This window comes from Bos mutus, chromosome 24 (assembly GCF_027580195.1).
Source record: "Bos mutus isolate GX-2022 chromosome 24, NWIPB_WYAK_1.1, whole genome shotgun sequence".
Classification (NCBI taxonomy): Eukaryota; Metazoa; Chordata; class Mammalia; order Artiodactyla; family Bovidae; genus Bos; species Bos mutus.
The window spans coordinates 33,350,924-33,364,508 of record NC_091640.1 but is presented as its reverse complement, the minus strand read 5'-3'; the positions used below and the strand labels follow the sequence as shown (position 1 = coordinate 33,364,508).

At 44.8% G+C, this 13,585-nt stretch overlaps 1 protein-coding gene across 5 annotated transcripts in view; it reads right to left on the bottom strand.

Annotated features, from left to right (window-relative positions):
• Positions 1-13,585, bottom strand: part of TMEM241 (transmembrane protein 241) — a 123,867-nt gene that overhangs the window by 9,096 nt on the left and 101,186 nt on the right. For 2 of the 5 annotated variants that reach the window (XR_011462504.1, XM_070361940.1), the window contains one exon: positions 4,536-4,600. Coding sequence is in view for 3 of the 5 variants with exons in the window: in XM_070361940.1 (XP_070218041.1) it covers positions 4,536-4,600 (65 nt within the window). In the remaining 2 variants the exon portion in view is untranslated. Of the gene's footprint in view, positions 1-4,535; positions 4,601-4,998; positions 5,085-5,116; positions 5,352-13,585 lie in introns of those variants that run through there. The other 3 variants (XM_070361939.1, XM_070361941.1, XR_011462503.1) reach the window with 2 other exon arrangements.

Below are 13,585 nucleotides of genomic sequence, written 5' to 3'. Positions count from 1 at the left end.
CAATGCAAGAGACCTGGGTTCGATCCCTGGATTGGGAAGATCCCTGGAGGAGGAAATGGCTATTCACTCCAGTATTCTTGCCTGGTGACTCCTGTGGACAAAGAAGCCTGATGGGCTACAGTCCATGGGGTCACAAAGAGTCAGACATGACTGAGCAAATAATACTTCCTTTCCTTTCTTCCAATCACCTGCTGCTGCTGCTAAGTCACTTCAGTCGTGTCCGACTCTGTGTGACCCCATAGACGGCAGCCCACCAGGCTCCCCCGTCCCTGGGATTCTCCAGGCAAGAACACTGGAGTGGGTTGCCATTTCCTTCTCCAATGCGTGAAAGTGAAAAGTGAAAGTGATGTCACTCAGTCCTGTCCGACTCTGGCGACCCGTGGACTGCTCTAAAATCCTGGGGGAAAAAACAGTTAAATGTCTGAACCTCAGCTTCTCCATCTTTAAAACAGGACTAGGGAACTTACTTGGCAGTCCAGTGCTTAAGACTCCTTGCTTCAAATGCAGGGGGTGCAGATTCGATCCCTGGTCAGGGAACAGAAATCCCACATGCCATGCACAGCCAAAAAAATTTTTTTAATTAAAATGGGGGCTAACTTGGAGGGTTGCTGTGCAAGTTAATGAGATATATAATATTAATATGAAAATGTCTGAAATATAGTAGTTGCTCAATAAATGGTTGCTGCTGCTGCTAAGTTGCTTCAGTCGTGTCCGACTCTGTGCGACCCCATAGACAGCAGCCCACCAGGCTCCCCCGTCCCCGGGATTCTCCAGGCAAGAACACTGGAGTGGGTTGCCATTTCCTTTTCCACTGCATGAAAGTGAAAAGTGAAAGTGAAGTCGCTCAGTCGTGTCCGACTCTCCGTGACCCCATGGACTGCAGCCCACCAGGCTCCTCTGTCCATGGGATTTTCCAGGCAAGAGTACTGGAGTGGGGTGCCATTGCCTTCTCCGCAATAAATGGTTAGTTATTACTAAAAAGGAGAGAAGAGATTAGGAGGTGGAGGAAGAGGATGGCATAGAAGTATTTCTTAACTTTTCTTTTCTTTCCATTTTTCTTCTTAGGGCAGGAAGTGCCCCATTAGGGGCTTCTGAGAGAAGCTGAAAACCATTTTCACAGAATGCCATGAGCAAAAAGATTCATTTCTGTCAGTGTGGATGGTTTAGATACAGACCTGCCCCTGGAGAAGGGAAGGGGATGGCAACCCACTCCAGTATTCTTGCCTGGAGAATCCCATGGACAGAGGAGCCTGGTGGGCTATAGTCCTTGGGGTCTCAAAGAGTCAGACATGACTGAGCAACTAACACCAGGCAGGAAGATAAGTAACTACTGACATCCCAGGGGCAGCGACTTTTCACTTTTATCCAAGAGTTGGCCCTGACACATACTGGGTCCCAGGAAATACCTGTTTATTGAACAAACCCCTTCCAGCCCAAAGACACAGGAGATGCAAAGTTGCCTCTTGGACTTCCTCATCATGGTATTCCCAGAGCCTGGTCCTGCCCCTCACATTCATCCTGCAGGAACCTCATACTGATGTTTAAACTTGATACCATTTGTGTGTGTGTGTGTGAGTTGGGGCAGGGGGACTATAACAGCACAAGATGGGGGATTATTTACAAGTTGTCCTGGGGGACAGGAGGCTGTCCTGGGGGACAGGAGGCTGCCCTGGACACACGGGGCCTAGTGCTGGCCCCATCAACCTGCACTGTGGCCTTGGAGCAAATGCAAAAACTGGGGGAGGTGGTGGAGGAAGCCAACCCTTAGGATTACTCTCATACCAAGCGAGAAAGGCACTTCCCTGGTAGCTCAGTGGTAAAGAATCCACCTGCCAATGCAGAAGACATAGGTTCGATCCCTGGGTCAGAAAGATCCCCTGGAGAAGGAAATGGAAACCCATTCCAGTATTCCTGCCTGGAGAATTCCAGGGACAGCGGAGCCTGGGAGGCTGTAGTCCATGGGGTTGCAAAGGGGTCAGACACGACTTAGCAATTAAACAACAAGCATGAGAAAAAAATACGGATTTTCTAGGACTATGCCTTATTTCAGCAAAACTAAATAAAATGCTTTTCTTTCCATTATGTTGGTAAAGAAATGTAAAAACCTCCAAAACTTGTCTGCAAGTCAGTTCTGGAGTGCCATTCCTGGTGCTGGGAGTGGGGGCGGGTATTGCCAAACAATATATTCAAACTGGAATGAAAATAAGCAGTATATAACTTCAAGTGGACCTAGGCTTGTTTTTCTTTTTAAAACAGAGGTTAAGAGACAGTAAGCAGTGAGAACCAACACGAATTATTCTCCTTAAGGTGCTGCATTAGTGAGTTAGGCCATATAGCAGGTAGCCGTGGTCACAGGAAAGGAAAGCTGTGGGTCACCAGGCCAGCAGCTGGCAAGCTGGGTGAAGACTTGGGGAGGACTGACCCATGTCCAGGTCATTGAGAGGCTCGGCAGGCTTGGCTCGACAAGCACCACTCAGCGTGGGTTTACTTCATAGACAGTGGAGCCCACCTCCCTCCGCACAGACTCCCCTGGCGAAACAGTGCATTGTCCTCACCATCAGCCCAAACGCGTGTGACTTCTGGCAAGTGGAGACCATGGAAACAGAGGATCTATACTTTGCTGGATGCATTTCTGTATTGTCGCAAATGTCTCCTACTGAATCTTTACTCATTAGGAACTGATCTTCTCCTCAGCTGATGGATTCTGATTCTGAGAATTGACTTGCGTTTGGAAACTGGCCAAGGATTGTCACTTTAAATTAGGTAAATGATCTCTGCCTTCTGCTTATCCATTTTTGATATATTTCTATTATAACTTGTTAAGCAACAGTCTTGATGACTCTCCGTCCTTTTCCTAAGTCAACCCTACACTGACTGCCTTCCAATTTTGCTGCCTATTATGGTAGTTTTGACTACCTTGCTTATGGTGCAAATAGCATACGTTACTATATAGATTTAAAATATATAAGTATAGGACTTCCCTGGTTGGTCTGGAGGTAAGAAACCGCCTTCCAATACAGGAGGCGTGGATTTGATCCCTGGTCCCGAACTAAGACCCCACATGCCATGGGGCAACTAAGCCTGCATGCAGCAACCAAGACCTAGCATAGCCAAAAATTATAAAATAAAATACCTAAGTATAAACGTGCGTGCCAAGTCGCTTCAGTCGTGTCCGACTCTTTGCAACCCTATGGAAGATAGCCCGCCAGGCTCATCTGTCCGTGGGATTCTCCAGGCAAGAATACTGGAGTGGGTTGCCATGCTCTCCTCCAGGGGATCTTCCTGATCCAGAAATCAAACCCATGTCTCTAATGTCTCCTGCATTTGGCAGGCAGATTCTTTACCACTAGCGCCACCTGGGAAGCCCTACCGAAGTACATACCCCCCAAAATAGCATGCCCACTGATTGACGGGAGCAACAGCAGTCCTAACAGTTTAAACTCACCATCATTCCCCACCTCACCTTCACCCTCCTTGAAGATGACAACCATGACCCTTGGTGATCATCACGTCAGCTGGTCTGAATATTAGTAAGCTGGAGGAGATCAAAGTCTTAATGCGGTCAGTCACCGATCAGTATTCTGTGTACAGGGTTCAGGTGCAGAACCCTACCACCTTACCTTCCACACAGCAGACCGGGGAGCGTGATTTTAAAGTAGGAGCGTGTGGCTGCGCTGCTCAAAAATCCTTGGATCACTCCTCCCTGCCTCCACTCATGGTGAAGCCAAGCCCTTATAATGGCCTTTAAGAACCCACATGGTTAACCACCTACTACTTCTCCAGCCTCATCTCCTACCGCTCTCGCCCAGCAAGCTGCTCCGGTCACATTGCTCCTTGAGCAAACCAAGCACTCTCCCACCTCAGGGCCTTTGCAATTTCTGTTACCCCCACAGTGTCCCCAGGGCTCACTCCCCCACTTCTTCAGGTCTGTGCTCAAATATGTCTTTAAGCAAATGGATTGAGTGCATTCTAAACGAGGATGGTTTGGAGCTTGTCTAAGAGAAAAATGAATTGAAGGATCAAAGGAAGAAACACAAACATAGTTATAGTCACAGTTAAAGTTATAGTTACATATTTATAGTTACAGTTATAGTTATATATACACACATAATTGGTGGTTCACCCACAGTGGTTACTCTTGTGTGGATGAGTGGCTCAAAGGTGTCCTGGTGAGGCTCTGCTTCCTGAATGCTGGCTGTACCAGATATAATATATTCAGTTTGTGAAAATATTCATGATATAAGCACTCTTCTGAATGTATGTTTATTTATATGTCCATAGGACATACTTTCATGCATTGGAGAAGGAAATGGCAACCCACTCCAGTGTTCTTGCCTGGAGAATCTTAGGGACGGGGGAGCCTGGTGGGCTGCCGTCTATGGAGTCACACAGAGTCGGACACGACTGAAGTGACTTAGCAGCAGCAGCAGGACATACACCCCAAACACACACACTAACACTGGAGAGCAAATATTAGTATCCCAAGGAAATCCAAAGGACTTATCTTCCTCTCCTCTCTCTGCTAAAAGACTTACCATCCCATGGTTTCCCTGGTCAGAATTGTATCAAACAGCAACATCGATAAGCCAGACGTGATCACCTGCAGAAACAATTTCAGCAAAAGGTCATCAGAGCAGCAGGACCTTGGGGACCTTCTCCAAAGCCATTAGTTGGTGGCAGTTCAGATCCCAGACATCAGCTATGTCTTCCCACTCTGTCTTTCCCACCTCCACACACTTCCTAGTCCTTGGTGTTTCATGGAAAATGCTAAGTCCTTGTCTATTTTGAGATGAGAATCTTCAAAGAAGCATTTAATTTCCAAATTTTTCAAAAGAGGAGGCACACAGCTAAGATCGCACTCTTCTCTCTCCAGGGCAACAGCAGAGCAAGAATACCTGTTTCCATTTTGTCTCAGCTATACAACAAGAACCCCCAAGGTCAGAGTATCCATTCACCCATTCCCAGATCCTCCAGCTAAAAACCGAGCTGCCAACCCACCTTCGCCAACAGCACTGTCTCTCGCCTTGTCCTAATGTCCCTGTCTTTCTTGCCCAATGCACACATTCTGAGAAACCAGGTTCTTCCTAAGAGAGGGAGCAATGAAATCATTAATTATTTGCAAACATCTAGGAGCCAGTAAATGGGCTTCCCTGGCAGTTCAGCTGTAAAGAACACACCTGCAATGCAGGAGGCAAAAGAGATGAGGGTTTGATCCCTGGGTCAAGAAGATCCCCTGAAGGAGGGCATGGCAACCCACTCCAGTATTCTTGTTGGAAGATCCCATGGACAGAGGAGCCTGATGGGCTATGATCGATGGGGTCACACACAGTCAGACATGACTGAAGCAGTGACTGAGAAGAACACAGGAGGCAAAGGAGAGAAAAGAGTTACTCCACATTTCTCAGAGCTAGAAATTTTTAAAAAACCTCTTAGAAGTGGCAGTAACAGGACTCAGACTCCCAAGATGCCTCTAAAAAGTCGACACAAAAAGTTTTGAGAACCAAAGACCAACTCTGAAATGCCAGCTCAGGTAAGATTTTTTTTTTCCTCCCAGGATTCTGCACTCTGGAATGCAAAGCAGCTTCTGTGAGGAAAGTTACCCTAAGAACTTGCTTCTCTGCAATGAGAAGAAGTAAAAAGCAGGCTGTATCAGGACAGGTCACTCAGGCTGTGTGTCCTCAGAGATATCAACTACCATCTCGCTCAAAGGAATGTCATGTCCTGTCTTGGAGGCCTCGTCAGGTCTCAAGATGGGAACAAGGCAGCAGGCAGATGGTCAGAAGAAGTGAGTATGGAGTATGGTGGTCCAGTGTTTAAGAATCCATCTTCCAATTCAGGGGACATGTGTTTGATGCCTGGTCAGGGAACCAAGCTCCCATGTGTTGTGGGGCAACTAAGCCCGTGCAACCACACGAATGAGCCTGTGCACCATGACTAGAGAACGACCACGCTGCAAAGAAGACCCAGTGCAGCCAAACATGCTTTTAGACAATTTAAAAAAGAAGAAGGAGGCAGTATGTTTGATGAGTCTCATCTCCACTCATTTACCGTCTCAAAAAGAAGTCTGGAAATATAAACCTGGAACTCTCAGTATAGAAACCTTGTGAGATCTTAGAACCTTTGTAATAGTTCACTCATTTAAGGTCACTTTCTATTTGCTTCCCTGTATCGATTTGCAGCTAAAAACCTTGACAACAAAAAAGAACCTGTGGTGTCTTCAGGAACAAAACAGAAGTGACAACAAAGGCAGAGAGACAGCTGCAGAGTAGAACGCAAAGGACAAGAGGAAATACTCCTCAAGGTGAAAGCGGAGTGCTGGCTTTTATCTCAAAGAGCTTTTATCTCAAAGAGTGGCTCTTCTCCCCCCATCCTCCCCTCTTCTTGTTTGACATTTTATTTAGGACTTTTGCATCTATAGTCATAAATGAAGTGGGCCTAAAATGTATTATCTTGCAATGCGACTGTCTAGTTTTGGAAACAAGGTTATACAAACCACATAAGTTAATACATCAGCCTTCCTGCTTCTTTTTCGGTGAAGGATAAAGACGGTCTTTACTGGGGTCTCCACTCTGACCTGACCGCCCCTGGACCTGGAGGTTCTAGTTGAAAGTGAAAAGTGAAAGTGTTAGTCACTCAGTCGTGTGCGACTCTTTGTGACCCCATGGATGTAGCCCATTAGGCTCCTCTGTCTGTGGGATTTCCCAGGAATAATACTGGAGCGGGTTGCCATTTCCTTCTCCAGGGGATCTTCCCGACCCAGGGATCAAACCCAGGTCTCCTGCATTGCAGCCAGATTCTTTACATCTGAATCACCAGGGACGCCCTAATTGGGGTGGCCTTTAATGCCCACTGTCCTAATCAAATCCTCTCTTTCTCCTGGATTCAAGTTTGTTATTTTCATTTTTTCCAAAAATATTTTCATCTAGGTTTTCCATTCATTAACATTCAGCGATTTATAGAAATATTATTCTATCTCATTTGTGCCCATTTTTATCATCTTCCCTTTTATTCTAACTTTATCATTTTCTCATACTTTTTTCTCTTTCCTTCTTTAGTCTCAACCAAAGTTAATCTTAATCTCATTAATCCCTCTTTACTTTTGCAACTTCCTGCACATTTCCTGGGAGAGTGCCAGCAGAGATTTATTTCTTGGGATTGCTGAAAAAGCCTCTGTTGTACTGCGGGAGGTTAGCTATGGCAGCTTGGCGTTAATGGAACAACTCATGAAATTTCTGAAGCCTTTCTTAACTCTTCACCATTATCTTCATCTCCTTTACCCTTTTTTCCAGCTCTTGTCTTTTTCTGCCAACTTTATTGAGGAATAAAGTTGGCAAATGTAACTGTATACATTTCACTTGCACACCACGACTGGATGTACATACACATACATGGCCTGCTCTGACTGGCTTCTCGAATGGCTTTTTAAAAAAATATTTTTATTTATTTGATGGTGCCAGGTCCTAGTTGTGGCATGTCAGCTCTAGTTCCCTGATCAGGGATGGAACTGGGGCCCCCTGCCTTGGGAGCTTGGAGCCTTAGCCAATGGACCACCAGGGAAGTCCTTCTGGTGGCTTTTTCCATATGACTTTCAGTCTCCTCTGTGACACTGTCACACCCCACGTGCCCTGCAACAGTCCAGCCGAGGACTTACGTCTCGGGCCCTCTGCTGGTTTCTTTCAGCTCAGAAGGAATCTCGTCTGCCGTGAAATAGACAGCTGGCCTGCTTGTTCCTATTAACTGTACCTTTTGCCAAGAAAAACACCTCTGAAAAGTTTCAAACCAGCCCTGACTTGAAAATAAGGTTGGTGTAGTAGCCAGACTGGTGCCTTTCCATCTGCTGCTTCCTGGAAACGTTTGCATGGTCTCCTGCCTTTCTCCTGGGCCCCTCTTTCAAACATCTCTATATTTTCCCCTCTCGTGGAGCAAATTTTCTGCTGGCTGAGACACTCAGTGAAATCTCACAAAGAGATCTGTCTTATTTCTGTAGGGAATTTATAGTGACCTTGTTTGTCCTATAGCACTCCTCGGGAGTTAGATGGGACACTTTTTAATCTATTTCCAGAAGGACCCTTAGTTCCTTAGGCTTCTCTGCTTTCTGGGTTTGGGTTTTTTTTTTTTTTTAATGTGAACCATTTTTAAAAAGTCTTTATTGAATCTGTGGGCTTCCCAGGTGGCGCTAGTGATAAAGAACCCACCTGTCAATGCAAGAGATGTAAGAGACATGGGTTCGATCCCTGGGTCAAGCCACTCCAGTATTCTTGCCAGGAGAATCCCATGGACAAGGGAGCCTGGCGGGCTACTGTCCATGGGGCTGCAAAGAGTTGGACACGACTGAAGTGACAATGTGCTTACATGCATTGAATCTGTGACAATATCGCTTCTGTTTTTTATGTTTTATTTTGTTGGCCACAAGGCACGTGGGATCTCAGCTCCTCAACCAGGGACTGAACCCCTACCCCCTGCATTGGAAGGTGAGGTCTTAACCATTGGACGGCTAGGGAGATCCCTTCTCTGCTTTCTTTACTTCCATAACCAGCCCCAACCATCAGCTCTCTTTTTAAAAGCATTTCTCATTCCCCCCGCCTCCTGACCCATCCCATATGTGTGTGTGTGTGTGTGTGTGTGTGTATCACACACACAGTCACTAAAGTTCGACCACTTCACAAAACTCACTGTCTAAGGGATGAATAGCAGCCGGTCACACTTCACTGAGGGGCAGACACTGGGCAGGGGCCAGCCCAACCTACCCACACACCGACCTCACCCTGTATGAACTTCAAATTCATGCCTCAGCAAATCGACAGCTTTCCATATGCCATGGGCCTTCAGGGCTGCTCAAAAACACTGGAAAGTGTGAATGATAAATCTGCTTGTGCCAAGAGTCCACTTCACTTCTAATTCCACTGAGGAACAAATAGAAGCCAGGAATAGCTGACTATGCAGGTCTGGGTACTGAATGTCCCAAGCACAGACACCTGAGGGCAGAACTTGAGAGGTGCAATCGATTCCCTAAGCTCAGAGGTGGGGAAACTGACCCAGAGATAGTGTGTGACTTGACTTCAGGGCCTGGCGACTTCATGTCAGGGAGCCGTGGAGCCCAGGCTCCGACTCCCAGGTCAGCTTCCTCTCACAGCCAGAGAGGCCCCAAGGGAGCTCCATATAGCCTTTTTGAAAATAAGAATCCACTAAAAGCCAGGACTCAAATATCTGCAAACCCATGTTTGCAGCAGTGTTATTCATAATAGCTAAAATCTGGAAGCCACCCAAGTGTCCATCAAGGGATGAATGAGTAAGCTAAACCTGGTGTATACGTACAATGGAATGTTTTTCAGCCTTAAAGAGAAAGGAAATTTTGATATATGCTACAACATGGGTGAACCTGGAAGACATTAAGCTCAGCGAAATCAACCAGACACAGATAAGCACTGTATGATTCCACTTATATGAGGTACTTAGAACAGCTAAACTCACAGAGGTAGAAAGCAGAATGAATTTTACCAGAGTCTGAGAAGGATAGGAGTGGGAAGTTAGCATTTAATGGGTACAGAGTTTCAATTTAGGTTGATGAAAAAATTCTGGAGATGGATGTCAGTAAAAGCATAAACTTTTTTTTTTTTAACCTTTAAAATGGCTAAAATCTGCTCATGAGAAAGACTCCAAGTTACTCTTGGGACTTGCCATTCAAGAGATGGGAGTAGCAGCCATTACTGCCAATTATTGTTCTTGCCTTCGAACAGCATTTTAAAAAATACAAATGTTTCCACAAAGAAGAAAGAGTCCTGTGGTCTCAGGAATGTCTCCCTTGCGCACATGCAGACCTGAATGACAAACACCAGGACCTGCCACAGCCTGGGCTGCCAACAACAGCAGAACTTAATACATTGTGTCAACGGCGGGGCTTTGAACTTCCTGGCTTTGTCAATGCATGTCACAACCTCTGTGTTCTTTAAACAGATTTTGGTATTTAAAGCAGATCAGGTTTGTTTTTTAAACATTCATTTCGATCCCGAGACAAATTTCCTGTTTGTTTAAAGGAAAATAAAGAGGAGCAGTTGTTAGTGGGAACCTGCCAGAGTCAAGGATTTGGAAAAGAATCAGAAATTTAGCTTTATTGTTTATTATTGTCTTGATGCCGTTGTTGTCTGTTGAAATATATATGACTTAAGGAAAACGTGACCACGTCAGCACGTGTATGAGGCCCTTCACCATAACTGCCCCAGTTTCAGCCAGGCACCTCCCACGTAAACAGGTTATAGTTTTTCAAACACTGCTGCATCCCATCTCTTGCCTTTGCCCAGCAAGTTCTCTCCACTTAGAACAGTTTCATAGGCTTCCTCAAACAATTCCTACTCACCTTCTGAAAATACATTTCTAGAAATCTTTTCCTGACCCTGACTGCCATTCACAGATTCGAGTGGATCAGAAGCTTCTAGGGGCTTCCATAACCCCTTATCATTGCACATGCCAAATTCTACTGAAATGGTAGTCTCCCCAACCAGGGCCCAGCAACAGAGACTTGCTTATGGTAAGTGCCTAAAACGTTTTATGCAAATACACTCAATCATCAGAGCCGCTAATATAACCCCAAAAGTCACGATGTTGTTGATTTTCAAATCAATTTTCATATATTAGGGACCATTGGAACCCAGACCTGAGAACCATGAAGACAAACCCTTGGTCCCTCATCTGTGCTTCTTTGACCAATTATCTCCATTGAGAAGATCTGAGATCTTGGCTCTCTGGTTCCAAGTTTAAAAATGCCAGAGAAGATTCTGATTGGTCCCTGAACCACCTGACTATGGCCTGGGAAACAGAGTAAGGTAAGAACACGGAAGCTCACCCTTGAACTTCACTGTGGGTATGGAGGAAGGAACATTTCTCTGGTGGAAGGTAGGGAAAGTGGTGGGCAGAAAGAAGAACAGCTGTTTTCTACACCCTTACCATCAACACCATCTGGGAGCCTGGAGGAAAGGCCGGATCTCGGGCCCCACCCAGACTGCCTGAGCACCCTCTAGAAGGGAACAGCCCTTCCTTCCCTGGTGAGACGCATGCATACTAAAATGTGAGGAATTCTGCTCCATACGGTTCAGCTCTAACACTGTGCAGATGGTGCTGTCCCATCTCCAGAGACGGGCAGACTCCAGCTTTCTCACACGCTGTAGCCACATGTGTCAGACCGTCCTGGAATCCATCTGTGTCACAGATTCATGTATGAATGTTACCAGCCACGCCCGTCTTTTAGGTTCAAGAGTAAATCTAACAAAAATGTATAATCTGAGAGCAGGCTCTCCTTTTCGCCTAGGACCAAAGAAACTACTCCAAATCCATTAGACAGAAACCACAGCTAAAGCTGACAACTCTGATCGCTGTTTTTAAAATACTGAATTACTTTAATATCAATCCTGTGATTTATTCCAGGATCAGTGTAATTATTGACAGACAAATCATGTTAAACTCCAGGCACAGCTATTAACAGTGTCTAGTATCACCTCATTAAAATACACAATTCACCATTATTTTTCCAGGTATCGAAAAACAACACTGGGGATTTCCCTGGTGGTCCAGTGGCTAAGACTCTGAGCTCCCAATGCAGGGGGCCTAGGTTCGATCCCTTGTCAGGGAATTAGATCCCACATACTGCAACTAAAAGCCAGAGAAGCCAAATAAATAAAAATAAACAAATATAAAGTAAGAATAAAGGAATACCATGTTCAGATTATCTAATTTCTCCCTTAAATTTCAACACTTTAAAGATGTCATTCCATGTCTGTTGGTATTCATAATTTCAGTTGAAAAGTCACTTACTTTTTAAATTGAAGGTGTTTTTTTCCTCTGGTTGATTTTAAGATTTTCTCTATCTTTGGTTTTCAACAGTTTAACTAGGATATGCCTAAAGATACTTACTTTTCTTTTTTCCTAAGTATTTATTTATATATGTGGTTGTGCTGGGTCTTAGTAGCTGCATGTGTGATCTAGTTCCCTGACCAGGGATCAAACCCAGTCCCACTGCATTGGGAATGTGGAGTTTTAGCCCCTGGACCGCCAGGAAGTCCTGATACTTACTTTTCTTTGTATTTTTTGTTTAGGGTTTGGTGAGATTCTTGAAACTGTGGGTTGATGTCTTTCAGCAGTGTTAGAAAATTCACAGCCATTATTCCTTCATACATTGCTTCCCTCCTCACCTTCTAGAACTCCAATTACCTATATATTAGACTTTGAGAAGTAAAACGGTTTATGGGGTTCTCAAGGCCAGATAATCACAATGGTGTGACCACTCACCTAGAGCCAGACATCCTGGAATGTGAAGTCAAGTGGGCCTTAGGAAGCATCACTAAGAACAAAGCTAGTGGAGGTGATGGAATTCCAGTTGAGCTATTTCAAATCCTGGAAGATGATGCTGTGAAAGTGCTGCACTCAATATGCCAGCAAATTTGGAAAACTCAGCAGTGGCCACAGGACTGGAAAAGGTCAGTTTTCATTCCAATCCCAAAGAAAGGCAATGCCAAAGAATGCTCAAACTACTGCACAATTGCACTCATCTCACACACTAGTAAAGTAATGCTCAAAATTCTCCAAGCCAGGCTTCAGCAATACATGAACCATAAACTTCCAGATGTTCAAGCTGGTTTTAGAAAAGGCAGAGGAACCAGAGATCAAATTGCCAACATCTATCTGCTGGATCATCAAAAAAGCTAAAACTCCAATACTTTGGCCACCTGATGCGAAGAGCTGACTCATTTGAAAAGACCCTGGTGCTGGGAAAGATTGAGGGCAGGAGGAGAAGGGGGACGACAGAGGATGAGATGGTTGGATGGCATCATCGACTCAATAGACATGGGTTTGGGTGGACTCTGGGAGTTGGTGATGGACAGGGAGGCCTGGCGTGCTGCAGTTCATGGGGTCGCAAAGAGTCAGACACGACTGAGCGACTGAACTGAAGACTTTGAGAATTTCCTCCATGTCTCTTATGCTTTTTTTTGTACTTCTGAATTTTTTCTCTCTGTACTTCACTAATTCTGTAACACTAAGTCCAATCTGTTCTTAAGTCCATCCATTAAGTTATTAATTTGACATATAATTTTTCAGTTCAGTAATAACTTTGATTTTTTTTACAGATTCCAATTTTGCAAAGAAATTCATTTAATTCGTATTTTCCTATTTTCTTTAGCATATTCTTCATAGTCACTTTAAGGTATCACTAGCTCTAAAATCCAGATCCTTTGTGTTTACATTCTCAGTATTTTTTTCCACTTATCAGTCAGTGTTCCTGCCTCTTCACATGTCTACAACTTTGATTTCTTATTTATTTATTTTTTGACCATACCAAGCGGCATCCAGAACTTCTCTGACTGGGGATCAAACCTGTGCCCTTGCAGTGGAAGCACGGTGTCTTAACCACTGGATCATCAGAGAAGTCCTCTACAACTTTATATGTCGAACACTGTGTATAAAGGAACTATAATCAAGGATGAGTGAATCAGATGGGTCGTAGCTCTAGTAAGGCTTAATTCACCTCGTCTTTACCTAGGCCTTCAGGTGTGGCCCTCCAAGACTTACGCTTAAAAGCTTGGTCTGTCTTCTCATT